The 19267-nt window shown below is 40.9% G+C and overlaps 1 protein-coding gene across 3 annotated transcripts; it reads right to left on the reverse strand.

The window, feature by feature from the left end:
• Positions 1 to 457: 457 nt before the first annotated feature.
• Positions 458 to 19239, reverse strand: scml4 (Scm polycomb group protein like 4). 3 transcript variants are annotated; one of them, XM_086264580.1, is made up of 7 exons: positions 18882 to 19239; positions 13632 to 13827; positions 9546 to 9748; positions 6155 to 6284; positions 3777 to 3989; positions 2558 to 2703; positions 458 to 2189 (listed from the first exon to the last, which is right to left on the reverse strand). In XM_086264580.1, the coding sequence occupies exons 2-7, from the start codon at positions 13786 to 13788 to the stop codon at positions 2064 to 2066; spliced, it is 975 nt and encodes a 324-aa protein (XP_086120706.1). In that variant the 5' UTR covers positions 13789 to 13827; positions 18882 to 19239; the 3' UTR covers positions 458 to 2063. The 3 variants fall into 3 exon arrangements, with proteins under 3 accessions (XP_086120706.1, XP_086120707.1, XP_086120708.1); XM_086264581.1 differs by lacking the exons at positions 13632 to 13827; positions 18882 to 19239 and adding an exon at positions 10625 to 10802; XM_086264582.1 differs by lacking the exons at positions 13632 to 13827; positions 18882 to 19239 and adding an exon at positions 10672 to 10703.
• Between the last annotated feature and the right edge of the window lie 28 nt (positions 19240 to 19267).

Genomic DNA, 19267 nt, shown 5'->3' on the forward strand with positions numbered 1-19267 from the left:
CGCTCTGCTGATTCAATAAAAGCAGTTTCAAACCAACTGTGGCATTACTATCAACACAAAACTGTGCACCAAGAACCTCATGACATGGGTTTCCATGGCTGAGTAGCTTCAGTGGATGTATTATAGGTGCCTCACTTCACAGTAGTTCATCCCATAAATGTACTTTTTGTAAACCTTTGTACATTTATACTTACAATTGGTTTTCAAAAAAGAGAAGAAATTCAATTAAATAAATTCAATTGATAGTATTATTTCTGTCATTGGTAATTTTCTATACATGCTGATATCCCAGAAATATCATATTCTCAGTTCCTTGGCTATGATACATCCTGCTTTGTCTGTTTTACCATACAGCTCCTATTTCAGATAAATAAACACAGTTTTATCTTTCATCCTTTATGTTAACTAACAGCACAAAATCCAGTTAAATAAGAGACAGGATTAAAATAAAGCCAGGTTTATTTAAGTATCAAACAGTAAAGAACATCAAAATTCAATTAACATAGGTCACTAACTCAAAAATTGACAACATCCAGAGATTCTTAAATTTGTTGAAATAGCTCATGTGCTAAATGTTTGTGTTCATTTCTTGCATGTCTTTAAAATCAAGTTTGATAAAGTGAAACTGTTTTTTTTTAATCATAAAAGGTACTAATCAGTCTGTGTTGTACAAACAAAGCATTTAAGCATTGAAAAAAAACAAAATTAAAGTAAGTAACAAGTACTATACACATTAAAAAAGGCATTGTTTAACCAAGTTTGACAAATACTGTGTATGACTACCTTTTGTACAATGTCACACAAGAAAACTGAATTTGGTGGCTGCATAGCCCTGATTCTGACATGGCAATGTTTAAAAGAAACCAAAAACAACCCCCAAATGTTAATGCTCGAGACATTTTACATACAGCAGTTTCCCTTTTTAACAGTTAAGGGATGAAATCCTGCTCCATTCTAAATGACTGAAGAGGTAACGTATGAGAAGAATGTAACCTGAAGGAAGTCACAGAGGTGAAGTTTGCGAGTAGATATGTTGTAAAATGTAGTGATTGTAGTGGTAGTATCTGTTTCGGTGAGCACCCAGTTGTACGAGGTTTATTAAATTCGCTTTGTCTCATGCTACATTGCAACCTCAGTGGAAAAAAGAAGTCATATTTCCTTCCTGTCATTATGAGCACTGTGTGATTACAGACATCTACGACTGGTAAAAAATCTTGGTCGCTTCACTCGAACTCCGGTGTGGTTTGTGGTCAGAATCTTCACGTTAACAAATCACTTCTTTCTTTATTTCTTTATTTTTTAAAACTTTTTCCAAATATGAGCTCTATCACTCCTTTCTCATGAAGTTTTACACATTCCAGTATTATAAATGTACACTTTGTATTGTCAAGTCTTTGGCACATAAACCATTTGCTTGGCCAACAAGTGTGCACTTAAAGTTCAGAGATGTTTGAGAACTGTGCTCTCAAAATGGCTCAGTAACAGCGCTGTTTTGTTCTAGATTATCTTGCAACAGACTTCCAAATCGACTTAATGAACAGTTTGAGTTATTAATTACAAGTCATGTCACCAACTTTAACCTGGATAAACGTGACCAAGTGAGGATAAAATGGACTATCTTAAAAGTCCAGCAGCAAGACTTTGTAAAGTTTAAATGTGTTACTGAGGTAAAGCACCCTAGAAGTTTATAATGATATAATACAGTATCCAGTGATTATGATCTGCACAAATTAACAATGCCCAAGCTCAAAAATTATTATTACAGGTCGTACTTCAATATACCGTAGCTGCCATCTGTTTGGCGACAAACTATTTACAATCTATAGCAGTTCAGGTACAAAGTAAAGAGAGACAAAAGTAAAATAACTGTTTGAGCTCTTAAATGTCCTAACATGTACAGTCACAGTGTCCAATCTGTGGACAAAGTGTGGTGTAAATGTAGTAAAAGCCAGCATATATTTGGATCAGACGTTCGTGATGTATTGCTGATGACTTAGAAAGGTTTCGGGAATCGGCACCGACTCGTTGCTCTTAAAAATTAACGAGGCGATCGAGGACTCGGCTCACAACCGGCTCTGCTTGAGCCTGTCGATGTGGTAGCAGAGTTTGAGCGCTGGTCCCAGCTTCAATCCCAGGTACTTCATCATCATCTCGCTTTTCAGAAGAAGTAGGGCGTCCCCATCTATTTCCTGGAATATAGCAAGATATAGTTGTAAAGCAATGGGAAAAAAAGGGTTACTTTAAATATTCCACTCAAGTGCTGTGTGAGAAATGGAGGCAGCACAGTGACTTATTTAAAAGGCTCGGGGACAAACCTTCGTGCACTTTAAAAATTCTTTAATAATATTCATGCAGTTTCCATTTCAGCTCATTTACATTCAGGACCACAGGGCACTGGGTGACAGATAATTTGAGCTACAGCTGTCATATAAGAGATTTTTAAATAGAAAGCATACCCTGCTTCTTGTAAGCTGTGCCCCAGTGCATGTTGGGAAATGAGCTCAGTTCCAGTACATTTAGTATTTAAGTTACACGGCATTAAGCGGGTCGGACTTACATGCTTCCTGAATGCTTCCGCATGGGGTCCCAGAGCTTGGGGATCAGCATCTTTAATGAACCAAACCACATCCTCCACACCCCAGCTGGAAGGGTCCTTACCAACAGGACGCTTGCACTCTCCAGCTTCTGACATCGGGCTGTAGGCTAGATAGCAAAAGAGGACAGGCAGGGTGAATTTTTATTCTAAAAAACAAAAACAAAATTGATGATCTCATAATGTTGCCTGAAAAGAACTTAGAACACAGTCTATAGACTCTGAAGTGATGCGAAAGAGCCTTTACTGCTCATCTGGGTTTTTGGTTTTTTTTGGCTTCTGTAAACACTTAAGAGATAACGTCTCAATCGCTAGTTTTGAGTTTTATTAATAGCGCAGCAGTCTTTTATTTTGAAATTTCACCCAGTTAGATTTACATAGATGATGAAGGAGGGTGTAATTTAGCTTGTGAGTAAAAAGTTACTGAGCAGAATACTTGGTTTCTCAGCCAATCAACCCCTTTCTTTCCTTACTTCCTGTTTCGAATAACGTAGATGGCGTCGGCCAAAATTCTCAACTCATCGTTTCAAAATAAGTCGGCAAAACAATGCTTGTGAAAATGCTAGAAGTAGCTGGCCTAGCTCTGTCTGAAGGAAATATTACAGAGACACTGTCACCTCCTAGGCTAACCAATTAGGGAAAACGACAATTAAAAATTGTATATTACAATTTTACAAAGTGTTACCTTTGAGTCACACTGAATTTAGGCAGTATTAGCATGTGTACTACTTATGTCAAGCTTCTTCTCATGGGTCTTCCAGAGATTGCTGATCTCAGCATATTTCGGTAGAGGTCTCAGGTTAATCTTTTTGCATTGCACAAAATTCAATTATATTGAAGCTAAAAAACTCCAGGGTTTCTCACACTAAAGCTACAGCACACCTGACTGTGTGACTTTACTTGAGCAGATCTATGATGGAAACCCATCCCAAACCACTTACACCACAAATGACATTATTATGCTGTAAACTAGCACAACTATAGATGTAGGCAGATGTTAAAGAAATGCATATGAAAATAAATGCAAACATCTCTTGAATGATGAGTGATCTGGGCCTTCATTGGTCTAAATAATTTCATCTCTAAAGATATGGATAACATAATTACAATGCAAGTATAAACCAACACTAATGGCACAGGTGATGTGCATGGAAGTGCACCTGGCAATAATTTATAGCCTCACCATTTCTGTTTCCTTCCTGGTGACTTCCTGGGCTTGACGCTTGTCTGCACATGCCTGCTGTAGCAGAGCAACTGCTGCCACGGTAACCGTAGGACTGCTTCATCTGATACTGTGACGTCGTGACGCTGAATGCAGAGTCACTGGGATCTATAGCATAGCGCCTCGAGTCCACCGGTGGGTCACATAAAAAATCATCAGCCAATGGCGTCTCCGCTGGGGAGGGAAGTACAGGAAGTGGCATTGTTAAAGCCAAACCCAACAAAAAAAAAAGTTTCTTTTTTTAACATGACCATTGCAATTATACTGTGAGATATCCCATCATGGTTATCAGAGGATGTACCCTAACAACCCTGAATGAAACGACTTTCATGGATTATCATGAAAGCTTGATATGCCTGAGTTGCACTGAGGCAATGGCAAAAAAACAAGGTTAAATTAAAAAGCTAATGACATTTCCTGTTGGCCTTAGCTTTAGACTGTGTTAGGCGCTAGTTGATATTAACAAGCAAAAAGATGCTGAACATAGTACAAGCTATTATAGCTTAAAAATCATTGCATAAAGCTCAATGTATAGCCTCAAAACACTGCAAGTGTGGCTGTATTGTTCAAACTGGGTGATAGATACAAAAAGTAGAAGGACTGTGATGACCATATGAAATTTATAATGAGTCAAGAAAAAAAGATTCTTAATATCTTACTATATTTTCAGACCAGTATAAAGCCTTTGGGTGTATATAGTATATTAGACAGCTTCCTTTCACCAGACTAGAATAATATAGAAAGAACTGTATAATAAATACAAAGCTAATCTTTAGGTAAGCTGCATTAAAGCCCCCGCGGTCTGTAACTGTATGGATCTGAAATGGATGAAAGATAGTCAGTAATTCCTCAGAGTCTGCTCCCTTTGTGCCAGCTTTTCAGCTTGTCAATAATGTAAATGCTTGCTAGTTAAGTCAGAACCAGGCAGATACAGATTTTCCTAATGACAGATTTATAACATTGAAATATGCTACTAAGATGATTTTGCATTACTTCTGCATTATGCTCATGCAAAGGTTAAATGTACTGCTATTGTGTTCTGAAAAATCAATTATGATTAAGATCTGGGCATGCAAATTTGAAGGATTACACACCCCCACATGCACACAATAAGGCACATGTGCCCTACAGAATGTATTTTGATACTTTTCAAATATAAGCAGTTAGATATATAAGCAGTATTTTGCTGCATATCTACGAGTTCATTGCAACAGCTAAAAAGTCGTCTTTGATCTTTACATCATAACGTATTACTGCGGCACATACTATATATATGTGCGTGTTAAAAATAAGATTTAGAAGATTAGTCACTCAAAAGGAAATGTATACTTCCAATATACATAGATGCTCCTGAAATGCTTTTTTTCCACTGGAGGAAAAAAAATATCAATATCTGTCTGGGTGGCACCACGGGGATCGTGCTGATTTTTTGTCTGCATGCATATGCGCATGTGCACTTCATCTCTGTGTCTACAGTCTGACATCAAACACTTTTCATGATTTGCATGAACAAAGAGCAAACGGCTGGTCCTTGACGCATGAGATTTCCCCCCTCTAACCTTAAATACACTAAAGGCAGCCTTTAAATATTTGCTTATTCAAAGCAAGGCTAATCTTTAGGGTGGGAAAGATGTTTTTAAAATGAAAGAAAGCATGGTTGTATGACTTTTGTTTCCTATTTAAAAGAATATTTAAGATTCGTACTTCTAAAAATCTTATTTTCTAAGCAACTAAGGAAAAGAGGCTGCAGATTGGAAGGGAAAACAAAATATGTAACTGGGTTATGTGTGAAGGTGTGAGCCCTTTATCCTAAATAAATCCACATATGCTTGTGGTTTAAATTAGATAAATAAATTAGGGAAAACCAGTCACTAGTGTATTTAGAGAACAAAAATGAAACATCACATTGGAAAAAAAATAGACAGAAGCATTTTATCTTGCCCCTCAATTAAAGTCAAAGGCAGAGTAGTAAAGGATGGGGGGTTGTGGGGGTGGGAGATAATACAAGAAGTAGACAAAACAAAAAAGAAGGTGGAGGCCACAAAGTCACACCATCACTTCAACCAGTGAATGCACAATGAGAATCACATTTTGAAAAACCACCATTGGTTAGCTTTCCCTCAATCGTTCTTCCTATTATTCTGGGCCATAGTTCACATCTGTTTGCATGCATATGTGTGAATGAATGTGAGACCGTATGGTTGATTATGTGTATGTTGGAATATGTATGTTTATCTTTAATGAATGGCTTATTTCTCCACTATTGTTATTATTAATGGCCAAGCTTCTTTATGGAAAAACTGATCATTATAACTGTGCGTGTCTTTGTGTCTTTTTACCTGTCAGGACCTGTGGTGTGGCAGAATGGGGGACGATGGCAGCGTCCTGTGGGATGGAGCCCATCTCTGGCTCTGGTGTGCTGCTGGGAGGAGAATTGGCTAGAGGGGACATCACCATCCGGGGCTTCAGCTACAGGGGAACATACACATGCAGTCGCTAATTAGAGGTTCTGCATGTTGAAAACTGACATGGGTGAAAGAAAATCCTTAGCTATAGCTGTAGAGTTCCTATAATGCAGCACATACTATAAAGTCTGGTTAATGGGCTAGGCTAAAGCCCATTACTGTAGATTTACAGCTGAGGACAAAAGCATCTTGTTGTGAGCTTTGTTTAAAAGCAGGCAGGCAACCACAACAGATAAACTCACCAAACACTTTATTAAATACAGTCTCGGTTAAGCCCTTTTTTGCCTTCAGAGCTGCCTTAATTCCTTGTTGCATGGATTCAGCAATGTTGGAAACATTCCTCTGAGACTTGTGTCCATACTGACATGAGAGCATCAGACAGTTGCTGCAGACTTGTCAGCTGCACATCTATAACGTGGATCTCTTGCTCCACCACATTACAGTACAGTGAACTCTCTGTCATGTTCACGAAACCAGTTAGAGATTATCTGAGCTTTGTGACATGGTGCCCAGAGCAGCCAGCAGGTCATAAAGGGATAGGGATGGTCACCAACAACAATCAGGTAGGCTGTGTTGATATTAAGGGGCCAAAGGTTTGCAAAGAAAATATCCACTATACCAGGGGTGGGCAACTCCAGGCCTCGAGAGCCGGTGTCCCTGCAGGTTTTAGATGTGTCCTTGAACCAATACAGCTGAGTTAAATGGCTAAATTAGCTCCTCAACGTGTCCTGAAGTTCTCCAGAGGCCTGGTAACAAACTAATCATGTGATTCAGGTGTGTTGACCCAATGTGAGATCTAAAACCTGCAGGACACCAGCCCTCGAGGCCTGGAATTGCCCACCCCTGCACTATACCATTCCATCACCAAAAACAAGCTGAAATGCTGATACAAGATAGCATGGATCCATGCTTTTATGTTGTTTACACCAAATTTTGGTGCAAACATTCACACTGGCGTAACCATTTCTACATGGCTAAAAGCACGGAGCTAGTGTTGAGCGATTGGTTGATTGAATATTTCCTTAACAAACAACTGAATTATACCTGCTAAAATGGCTGGTGAGTGTAGAAAAATCACAACTTACAATACCGAGATACATTTACCAGCTTTAACTTTTTTCATACAAAATGTCATCACTTCTGCCCCAAGTAGAGGAGCTTAAGTATCTCGGGGTCTTGTTCACAAGTGATGGGAGAAGGGAGCGGGAGATCGACAGACGGATTGGTGCAGCGGCCGCAGTGATGCGGACGCTGTACCGGCCTGTCGTGGTGAAGCGAGAGCAGAGTGTAAAAGCGAAGCTCTCAATTTACCGGTCAATCTACGCCCCTACCCTCACCTATGGTCACGAGCTGTGGGTAGTGACCGAAAGAATGAGACTACGAATACCCTTCCTCCGAAGGGTGGCTGGGCTCTCTCTTAGAGATAGGGTGAGAAGTTCGGCCATCCGGGAGGGGCTCAGAGTAGAGCCGCTGCTCCTCCACATCGAAAGAAGCCAGTTGAGGTAGTTCGGGCATCTGATAAGGATGCCCCCTGGGCGCGGTTTTCCAGGCATGTCCCACCGGGAGGAGGCCCCAGGGCAGACCCAGGACACACTGGAGAGATTATATCTCTCGGCTGGCCTGGGAACACCTTGTTTTTTCCCCGGATAAGCTGGAGGAGGTGGCTGGGGAGAGGGAGGTCTGGGCTTCTCTGCTTGGGCTGCTGCCCCCGCAACCCGGCCCCAGATAAGAGGAAGAAAATGGATAGATGGATGGATGGATGTCATCACTTCATCATTTTATCCTTTTTGAAATTCTATGAAAACTCTCAATTTATGCCCAAAAACGTGTTTTGTGAGCTCACAGTCAATTTGGCAAATTTATTACTGATGGTTATGCGTGTTGAATGTTTATGCCAAAGTTTAAGAAGTTCCCTTAAGATGTTCCTTAGACACCTCATTTATGAGCATGGGATACGGTATTCCATTCATTCACGTACTATATAGTACTGAGCCACCCATAATTTCTTAATAGTTTGCTAGGAACATGGAAACTATAGGTGCAACGATTTATTTAAAACTTTGGAAATACAAATGGAAATAGTATATAAAGGAAAATATTGATTCTCTACTATTCTGATAAGCTTATAATCCCACCTTTATTCTTCAACACAGCCTTCAACTCTCATATGCAAGCTTTCTTTTCATTTCTTTAAGAAGTCTTCAGGAATAGTTCTCCCGGCTTCCTGAAAGACATTCAAAGCTCTTCTTTGGATGTTGGCTGCTTTTTGATGCGTTCCCAGCCAAGATGATCCCACTCTGCTTCAAAGATTTTGAAGTCCAGGCTCTGGGGAGGCCAATCCATGACTCATGGTGTTCTGTTGATTGTTTATCTATCCAGGTATGCTTTTACTACATTTGCAGAACGTTTGAGATCATTGTCTTTCAAGACATCTGGATCAATGTCTACATAAGACCTGTTACCACTGGCTGCCAGTCAGCATACCTCAGCCTTTTCTACCTGTTTCCTTTCCTTAAGGATAACTTCATGACAGCAATCCTTCCACAACAGATGGTGCAGCTGAAGTGCCAGATGCATCTCTCAGGTCCAGTGTCATTGGCTGGAATTTTTCGTATTTCTTAAAGACATCACTTTCAGATGCTGTTCATCAGCTGCAGATAGTTTTTTAGGCCTACCACTGCTTCTTATGTCATCCACTTGTCCAGTTTTCACAGTTTTTTAAGGATTAACTGCACACCACGATGACATATGCCAAGTTTTCAGCTGATAGCAAGGAATGAGGGCTGCCTTAAGACTACCCAGCGCTGTAGGTGATGAAAATAGTGGGCCATCATGAATACAGACATTCGAGCAAAATAAAGAATGAAAGCTAGGTTAAGTATATGTTTCACAAGGAAGAAAATGCCTTAGTCATTCAAAGGAATGAAAACACAACATGACAACATGAAAACTGTGTGAAAATTCAACTGTGTTTGCTCACAGGAAGACTCAACGGAGTGCACTCTGTGTAAAAAGAAAAATGCATTAAAAGCATTTTCAGTTGTTGATCACATATGTGAGGGAAGTGGTTTGTATGTATAACCACCAAGGGTTCAGGGAAATACGTATAGATTAGCAGCCTCAAAACACAGATGACCTATACTCAGTACTGTATATGATCGTATGCTGTACCAACAAAGACTCCTGCACTGCTGTGTAGACACGGTTTCCCTCTTCTATTAAAGGAATGCCCATCTACATGATTAAACTAAAAAATTAAACTGACCTTAAAGCCAGGCTTCCTGCCTCTTTTCTTCGGGACCTTAAGAGGTGACAGAGTTTCAACATAGTGGCTCTGGAACTCCAGCTTTCGGATAGGAGGGCGTCCTCGCTTCCTGCCAGGCACCTTACCTTGGGGCCCCGGTATGAACTGGGGGTCGAGAGCGGAAGCCTGCATCTCCGAGCCGGCGGACAAGGAACTCATCAGACCTGAGAGACAGCGGGAGAGATTATCAAACTCAAAGTGGCAGCTTTTAAAAAAGCGTGCAACACTGCTCAGCTGCAAATCACAGTGGAAACTCAGAGGCTCACTCACACACACTCACCGCCCCCCTCCTTCGAAACACACCAAAAATATAGGAAGTAGTAGAAACAAAGCCACATAAAGCTTTGTACTTTACTCCACCCCTCCCCCCCAACCCTCCAGCTGCAAAGATTGCAATAAATATCATTACTGCACTACGAGAGAGAGGGAAAGAGAGAGAGACAAAGCCCCGCAAGCAGGCAGACACACAAACATAGGAAATGAAACCCACAACACCCACACACACTATCAAACAATCAATGAAGTGCGCTGTCACACAGACACACACACATTTACACACGCACAGGCAGTACTTTCAAGTGTTTGATTGAGTGCCATTAATCCACACTGCCTCTCTCAATCTATCTCAATCAATCAATCCATATTATTTTGTTTGGGTTTTTTTTTAATTATATAAAAGAATCAGCTGACTTTGCCTTTGAACACGAAGCTCTGTGCTTTACTTCTCAGAGCTCTCCTGCCAATTTACCCGGTCAGCGGCACATTACTCTTTCATTTCTGTAAATGGCTAAACAACGCCTTGATGCAACTTGACTCCAGTGCAGACAGACAGCAGTCTGCAAAGTATTTGCCACTGCAGAGGGAGAGAGAGAGAGAGAGAGAGAGAGAGAGAGAGAGAGAGAGAGAGAGAGAGAGAGAGAAACAGGAACAGAGGCAGACAGACCACGTGAATACGTACGATGCCTTTCATCCTCTCTCTCTCTCTCTCTCTTTTCCTCAAATAGAAAAAGCTTCAAAGTGACCTGCTGAGCGTTACTTACCATGCACACAGCTGTCTGTGCTAATTGCCGTCTCTGTGATGCCTCACCTCAGCAGCAGATTTATGGATGTCCCCCCCCCTTCTCCTCTGACAGATCTCGCTTGCTCCAGCAGTCTGCCGCTGCTGTCCTCCGCTGCCACACACTGACTGTCAAGACACCGGCAACTCCGCGTGCCTCTCTCTCTCTCTTCCTCAATCTCCGACACAACCCCCTCCTCTTTCTCTTCTACCCTAACCCCCTTCCTGTGTGTCCCCTTTCAGTCGCCATAGCAACACGCCTCTAACATCCCGTGGCAGCCGGCAGACGTGCTGAGCTCAAAGCACTGTGTGTGTGTGTGTGTGTGTGTGTGGCAGTGTGGGACAGTAATGTAATTACAGTTGCTGCATCTCGGGGTTCTTCTTGCCTGTCTTCAGAAAAAAACAACAAAAAAGAAGGCTTAGAGCGGGTGACAAAGGATTCAAGCTGTGCACTGTTTTGTGCTACAAGCGTATGAGTTACACACAGTAAAATGTCTGTTTTTTCATTTTTGGAGAAGAAATTTCTGCACAGGAAGATTATTTTCTTAAAGAGTCCAGACCAAAATTGGAATATCTCGCTATTTGTTTTTCCTTTGCCTGATTACTTTTGAATCCATGAAGCTTATGCAGACTGGCTTTAAGGTAAAGAGATCAATTTTCCCTGTAAACATCAAACGGTTCCAGCAGAAGCCCCACAGCCCCTTTTGGTTGCGATAAAAGATCACACTGCTGTCAGAAACTCAACACTCTTCCTTTCATTTATAGTCTTCTTTGGCTTCTATGTCAGCTAATGTAACGCATTTCTTGTTTTATCTGTAATGAAAAAGAAAACAAACATGGAAAGACAAAGAAAAGGGGCCAGCCAACGGCTTGTCTGTGTCTCTAAAGTAAAAAAGAAAAGAAGAAGAAAGCAGGCTCGAGAGGGCTTATTTGCTCTTAAAGGTTACAAGTGTACCAACTCGGGCTTTTCCCCTCACTGCATATCGATTAGTTACGCCCTGGTTGCAATGCCGGTTCCCGTTCCAAGCTGTATTTGTGGGGTTTTAACACTCAATCAGAAGCAGGTTAACCTTTCAAGAAGGAGCCTCAATCCCTGACGCACGCAGGGCGCCTGCATTCGCGGCCTCTGCGAGCGTGTAAAGAGATTTGTCAAGAGTCGGCTGCAAAGCTTCGCTCACGGGATGTTTTAACAGTGAATATTAGGTGCCAGGTGAAGTCTACGTGATAATAAAAAACAACAACGACAGTAAACAGCAAGATCAGGACAAATACTCTGTAAAACTGTACACATACACGCACTGTAATGGCCTGAGTGCGCAGAAGTGAGAGCCATAAATCATAAAAGTAATTACGCGGTGAGATTAATCCTGATGTCCCTCTTCAATCAGTCCTGTCTCATTACGGCACATCACATTAGAGACATAGACAGACTGAGACAGAACAGATAATCATCTTTTACTTAAAAAAGAATTGGATATGAGGGGTGGGAGCCCATTAACACTCACCGAGTCAATATGAGACAGCGCCAGTTTTTGGGGGGGTTTTTGCAGGCAAGCAGAACGATTTTCAGCATTGCACGGGACCCACCACTCCCACCCAGACCCCCAAACACAATACGGTTGGGATCGCAGCCTAATTTGTTTATGGCTAATAAAACAATTAAGCAATCAGTGAACCCCTGCATGCGATTTTATTTTCCTGCTGAGGGACATCGGAAGTCAAATGTTGGAGGGAGCCTGGTGTTACAGACTCAGTCATGCAGCGACGATCAGCAGTGATTAGCATAACATAATCACTGGCTTCGGGGCATGGAGATTTGTATCCGCTTTCACTTACGCAGAGGGGACACAGCAATAAAGTGAGTTATAGTTATGCCTCACTAAACTGCACACCTAGACACACACATAAACAAACAGTCTAATCACCGCCTTACAGACACACACAAACCTAAATGCATGCATATAATAAGTGCAGTAAGACAACATACCCTTGCTTGGCAGCAGAATAGATTAGTATAAGTGTGTTTTTGTCTATGTATATGTGTGTATGTGTTTTCTAATCAGTGTAACAATATAACCCCCCCCCCCCCCCCCCCCCGAATTTATTTACAGCTCAGGCAGGGCGTCACCATGGTAACAGACAGTGAAATCGGATTCTGCACCAGCGTCGTGTGATAAGGTGGGAATAAATAAAAGGATAAACAACAATGCGTGTATTAAATAGGCGAGCTCTCACACTCCGCCTGCCCCTCCTTATCTCTGCTGAGCCCTTCTAACTACACAGCACACTTCAGAGAGAAAAGTGGAGGTGGGGAGTGTTGCTCTTTGCACCAACTATGGGTCATGGCGGTGGTCTTGGAGGGGGGAGCTCTCTGACATAGACTAAGCCACACACCTGTACACACACATCTGTATGTAAAACTAGGCTTAGATGTGGTCTGTGGTCTCAAAAATATTTGTAGATGTTGAATTATTTATAACATGTGACACAAACTGACAGGACATCTTTCCAATATCCTTCTCATTGTTACAAATTTGCTTTTTTATGCATTTCTGCTTCACAAGGTAATAGGAGAATGTAAAACATACTCCCAGTCATGTCTGTCTACTTTGTGTGACCTTAATAATATTATATATTATATTATAAAATGCATTTCTATTATATAAAATTCTAGATTTTATGAATAATATCAAATTTTTTCATTTTATTTTTGTTGCAATGGCTGGAGTTGAATCTCTACGTATTTAGCATCCATATTTGTCTTTGATATACAATCATCTGCCACTTTGTTAGGTATACCTTTTCACCTGCTTGTTAACATAACATTTTATGTAAATAAGAAATCACATGGTACTGACTCAGTGCTGTAAATGTGGCATGATTGTTGGTACCAGACAAGTTGGTCTGTGTATTTCAGAAACTGCTAATCTACTGAGATCTTGTACTGATTTCCACTCTAGCTAATCATAACATTACTGTTAAACTCGTACTTTGTGTGTCGGAGTCCTGGATCTTCATACTCTGCACGGCTGACTCTGACTCTGGATCCAAGTTAACCAGATGCCAGCAACTGCGCCCCCTGTGGTCACGTTGATCTTGACGCAGGTGCAGACGCACACCTTTGCTGAGGGTGCCAGGCAGTCTCATGCCCTCAAAGTCAACCGCGTGAGGGCAAAATGCACCACACTGGAACGGCAGAAAGAAAACGCACAGAAATAATCATGTGTACATGTGGCTGATACGCTTAGTTTTTCCATTATTCCATTTGTCAGCATTGATCAAGTCTTCTGAAAATTAATTTTAGACCTTTGAATCCAAAAATGAGTGTGGAAATGGAAAAGAGCAAGCAACTTAAGGACAGATGGAGTAAGACAGAAATGGACAGAGTGAGCAGAAGAAGCACAAAAATTAATTGGGATGCCGATTGGGTAATTATACTAGTGCACGCTCAGAGGTCAAAGGAATAAACTGGAAGTTAATGGGAGAATATGGCTTAGCTAATGATAAAAGTATGTGGAACAATTTGTCTTTTATGCTGTAAAGCGAATGCAATTCAGCCTCCGGGGTGCTGGATTACTGATTAATGTGAACTAACGTGGCTTTAGTCTTCTTTGTACTGAATGGAACAAAAGCGAATGAGAGGGAAGAGCGGAGCCGAGAACTTGTAGACTTAATGGAAATGTTCATATTATCACCCCACGCTGAGAGCAGATCTTGTTTTCTGTGTGTTGTTTGTTAATTGCTATTTCAAGTTTACAGAGGACCTGGTTATATTTATCGCTCTCAGGCTTAGATTAAATAATCCTTGCAATTTTTAGCTGCTTTTGCTTTCCTGAAGGCTCCATATGGACTTCCACCAATGGAAATTTAGCAGGGATTCTAAACCAATCAGTCTAATCACAAAAATATATTAATTATATGCAGCTTATGCTTATACAAAGACTGGCACTGCAAAGCTCTATGGATTATCAGCAAATACAATTTGATGAGGAAGAAGAGAGCGTCACAGTGTCATAAATATCCTAAGCCTGGTGACAAAATTAACTTATTTAAATTGCAATCAGATATTACAAGGTGACTGTGTTTGCTAAATAAACATATTGTAATTAATCTTCCCTGTCGTCCTCAAGCGATTCGACGGGAAGGAGAAGACAGAGAGGAAAGTCATTTCCTTCAGACGCAAACAAAACGAGATAAGGAACATCAGCAAAAAAGATTTTTGTGTACAGTCCTTGTAAAATTCTTTTCTTCGCATTTCACTCATATCCTGTCTCTCTCCCTCCACTAACTCCCAACGGGCACAGCAGATGGCAGCAGGTTTCTTCCTGTCAAAAGAGAGTTTTGCCTTCCCACTGTCGCCAAGTGCTCAAAAGGGGTATTGTCTGATTGGTGGGGGTTTCTCTCTATTGTTGTAGGTCTGTCCTTGAAATATAAAGTTATATAAATAAAACTGTATTGAATTGAACCCTCTATAATAGGGATGTCATGGAACACATGGGAATCAATTTGATACTAAGTGTGTGTGTGTGGGCGGGGGGGGGGGGGGCAGTATTAATAGAAAAGTCTTAATCAGAAGGAAAAACTACATATGAAAACACTGCTGAAAGTCTGAAATTTATGCCTTCCTTCACATTTTCTAAAGCCATAGGTGTGGGGATTCAAGTCTTTCCTGGGCATGTTCCGGTCCCCGGACTTTATGTTTAATATCCATGCTTTATAGGATCTGTAATGAATTATTCCCAGAGGAAATTATGTGAAAAAAATTCCATGGCAACAAGAAGGACAAAAACTCTCTCGACAAACATGTTTGAGTTAAAGCTATTTAAACAACCAGAAAGTAAGAAAAAAGTTTAAAGTGCAGGGAAAGGGGGAAAAAACAGGAGCAACTGAAACAGTCATTCCAGCCATGCTACGAGGTTATACAGGACTCCTCCCGACAATCATCTTGACATGCTGACGTGTACATTACAGCATGCTTATATTTGCTAATGAGCACTGAACACAAAGTACAGCTGACGCTTTTACCAAAAATAGAGCATCAACTGAAAAATGACCCAATGATGGCACTTTGGACAAAAAGATTTTCAGTCCAGTAGCTGTCAAGATGTTTGACTTAAAACCATAAATATAAAGGGAAGCATTAGGGTACACCATGTGTGTTTGTATAAGTGCTCACACTAATACATCCTCAGCATCTGTCAAACATTTCTCATGAAAACATAAGCAAAAGGGGTAAAAAAAATGAGATGACATGAAAAAGGTCACGTAGCGCTGGATGAAGATTTGACCAGATCACTAAAGTCAGTAATGGGGTTCATCTAATTTAGGGTTTAAGAGCGCAGTTTGGACTGAGTGGAAATGACAGAAAATAAAAAGAGAAGTGAGAGGTGGCAGTTAAAGGAGGAGACCAGATAAAAACTGGACAAGGAAATGAGAGAGGGAGGAGGACAACGTGGAGAGAGAGGCACATTCAAATGATTGAACTCTTTAACTCTTTCCTCCATAAAGATGGCGTCTGACAGCCTAACCTGTACCCTTAATGGTGGGTTTTGACACCTCACTATATATTTAATAAAGAGGTAGTTTGAAAACCATTAGAATAGTTTCTGGGTTTTTCCAAAGGCAGCAGGTCTGAAATGTGATAGAAATTGCTTGGCTCAGAAAAGAGCTTCAGGGGTTACTCCAAGTAAGGGGTAAAGGGTTAAAAAGTGCTATGAATGTTATAGGAGCATTGAAAAAGCACAAACAAATTCCAGCTATTTAATGTTTTTTTGTTTAGTTTTTAAATTAATGAATAAAAAACAAAGGAAAAATGTAGAAAAACAACAAGGGAGGGGGGGAGGAAGAGAGTAACAAAAAAAAGGAGTGGGAGACGATAAAACACTCTTCAGTGTCGGACTGTCGGATTCAATCAGGCTGCAGATGAAAAAATCTGCCATGAACCTCAAAATTCCCATTTACAAAAAAAAATGTGAAACATCAAATAGTTATTGTAAAAACACACAAACACACACACACACACAAATCATGCACCATGAAACAACTCGAATGGAAAAAAAACCTTCAGATTTGATGAAATGCAGTGCAACCGACACACACACACACACACACACACACACACACACACAGGGGAATGCTTCTGTTTCTGTCTACAGGATCTGGGTCCCATAAGAGCAGCAGGCTGCTTTACCTTGTCACTCTATCAAAACATTGTGTTTTGGAGCTTCGCCAGGAGTGTAGCTGCCGGGTTTATTTTTTTGTTTTTTTTAAATTATACACTCACAGACAGAACCACACACACACACACACACACACACACAGCTGTTCTTATTCAGGTAAGCCATGAGCGAGACACATGTAGCGATGGAAAAAGCACCAGAAAGGCTCTGATTTTTTTTTAAAAAAGGTCTTTTTTGATTAAAGGCTGCGGCTTTGCTCACGCACATAATCATCAAACGTGCTGCTCGTGCTTTACGAGTGTCACACTCCATCCCTTTGCACTGCAAATCCACCCCATCCATTTTAACAGAGTAAGACATCCATAAATAGGCTGCTTAATACCATCCATGCATCCATCCATCCATCCATCCATCCATTCGCTTCCGCTTATCCTTTTCAGGGTCACGGGGGGTGCTGGAGCCTATCCCAGCTGTCATAGGGCGAAAGGCGGGGTACACCCTGGACAGGTCGCCAGTCTGTCGCAGGGCTAACACACAGGGACAGACAACCATTCGCACTCACATTCACACCTAGTGGCAATTTGGATTATCCAATTAACCTATCCCCACAAGCTGTTTAATAGGTAAAAGTTAAAAAGATTATAATTGCTACTTTTTTCACACAAGGAGCCTGAGATTATATTTTTTTGTAAAGAATCCCTGTGATACCAAAATACGTTATTGCTTATGAGTTATGGTAGAACAAAAAGCCTTGATATTCAAAAGAAGAACACTGAATATGTAAATTAAGAGCGTGGAATTTCAAAGAAGGTATCTGTATTTTATTTGATTTGCCAGTGAATCTCACCAGAAAATAAGACAGAAGAAACAGAAGTGGATTATTGTGTTTGTGTATTAAATAATGGTTTGCTGTCTTGGAAAATGTAAAAGCTTAAAAACCAAATCAAAAGATAACTTTTTAAAATAATTTTCAGCTCTGCCAAGCGTTGCCAGCTTTTTTTGGTAGCCAATGTGGAATTTTGGACTATGTGTATATATATATATATATATATATATATATATATATATATATATATATATGTATATATATATATATATATATATATACATGAAAAAAATAGTGTATTTAATGTTAAAGAACCACAATGTCTACATTTCCCAACGCATTTCACAGGTGACCATCTTTTCATTATTTTTTTAAAAAAGCTGAGAGTTTAATGTCCTTCTGTACTCTATTAAAACACTAAGTGATCTTTAACAATTAGGCATTAAATCATCAGACTGAGCTCGAGCAGTCCACAGTGGAGATTTGCTACAATGACGACTTTAATTACACTTTCTGTCATTGATCGCAGGCCCTGGCTTCCCTGGCTTCTCCACCCACCGCTGTACAGGTTGTTTTTTTTTAGCTCAGGGTCAGCATGTTTATAAAAGGGAACAGCACGAGAAACTCTGTAGACTTTGCTTCTCTAAGTGAAGCAGCCACGTATTAAACTTTTATTTTCAGTCAGATAAGCTGGCCTGGCTTCAACCCTAAAGAAAAACTCCAAGATGTTCAGGCAGTCATGACAGCAGAGGTGAAGCCTTCATTACTGGATGCTTTCCTTCCAGTCATCCTTACTTCTTTCCTTTAGTTGATGAAGGGATTAACAGATAACTGAAAGCATATTCAAATGAAGAGCTATGCGTTACCACTTACACTAAAAAAAAAGCTGTTTGCCTGCAAGGTAGGCACATGGGGGCCCACATGGGGGCCCACACCCCACTGCAATCAACCTTTGTGATGCATGATGGGAAAATAATTACTTTGCCATTAATATATCACACAGGCTATATATATATATAGTTTATCATTATCTTGCCAATACAAGGACAATCAAAGGAGCATGATCCTGTAATAAAAAATGCTTTAATATAATTATCGGATCTCTGTTGGCCCAGTGTGAGTGTATTTTGACCTTGCAGGTTAGACTAATGAAATTAGCACCCGTGCGTTTGTGCGCTCTAAGTCCAGTAACGTCAGGATGTGAGAGGGTCGAGTCTGTAGTAGGATTTATTTACCTATGTCGAAGCGGTTGATTCATCAGCGGGGAATCAATTTCTCCACAGCAGGCTGGCTGAGCACACAGTGCAGCATCAGATGCAGCACAAACACCGGGAAAGGAGGGGGGGCACGAGTCCGGGTTCCACCCCTGCAGATGCGGCAGGGAGGCGAGCGAGCTCAGTGGGCTGCCGGCGGGAAGCAGAGCGGCAGACTTCACCTTCCTAACGCGCCGTCCGATGCTTTTCAGAGACAGGAGTTGAAAGATCCTGCAGGGCGGAAGCTGAGGGGGAAAGTGCGACTGAATTGTTGGTGTGCATAATTTTCCTATCTGGCCTTAAAGCTGTTGCCTATTGCGTTTTATCTCCACCGGGTTCAGGAGAGCGGGAGAGATGGCATGGTAAAT

This window comes from Aulonocara sp. 'chitande type north' Nkhata Bay, linkage group LG15, assembly GCF_057382095.1.
Source record: "Aulonocara sp. 'chitande type north' Nkhata Bay isolate Kocher_YH1m ecotype deep benthic linkage group LG15, A_spYH_male_GT1.1, whole genome shotgun sequence".
NCBI classification, from domain to species: Eukaryota; Metazoa; Chordata; class Actinopteri; order Cichliformes; family Cichlidae; genus Aulonocara; species Aulonocara sp. 'chitande type north' Nkhata Bay.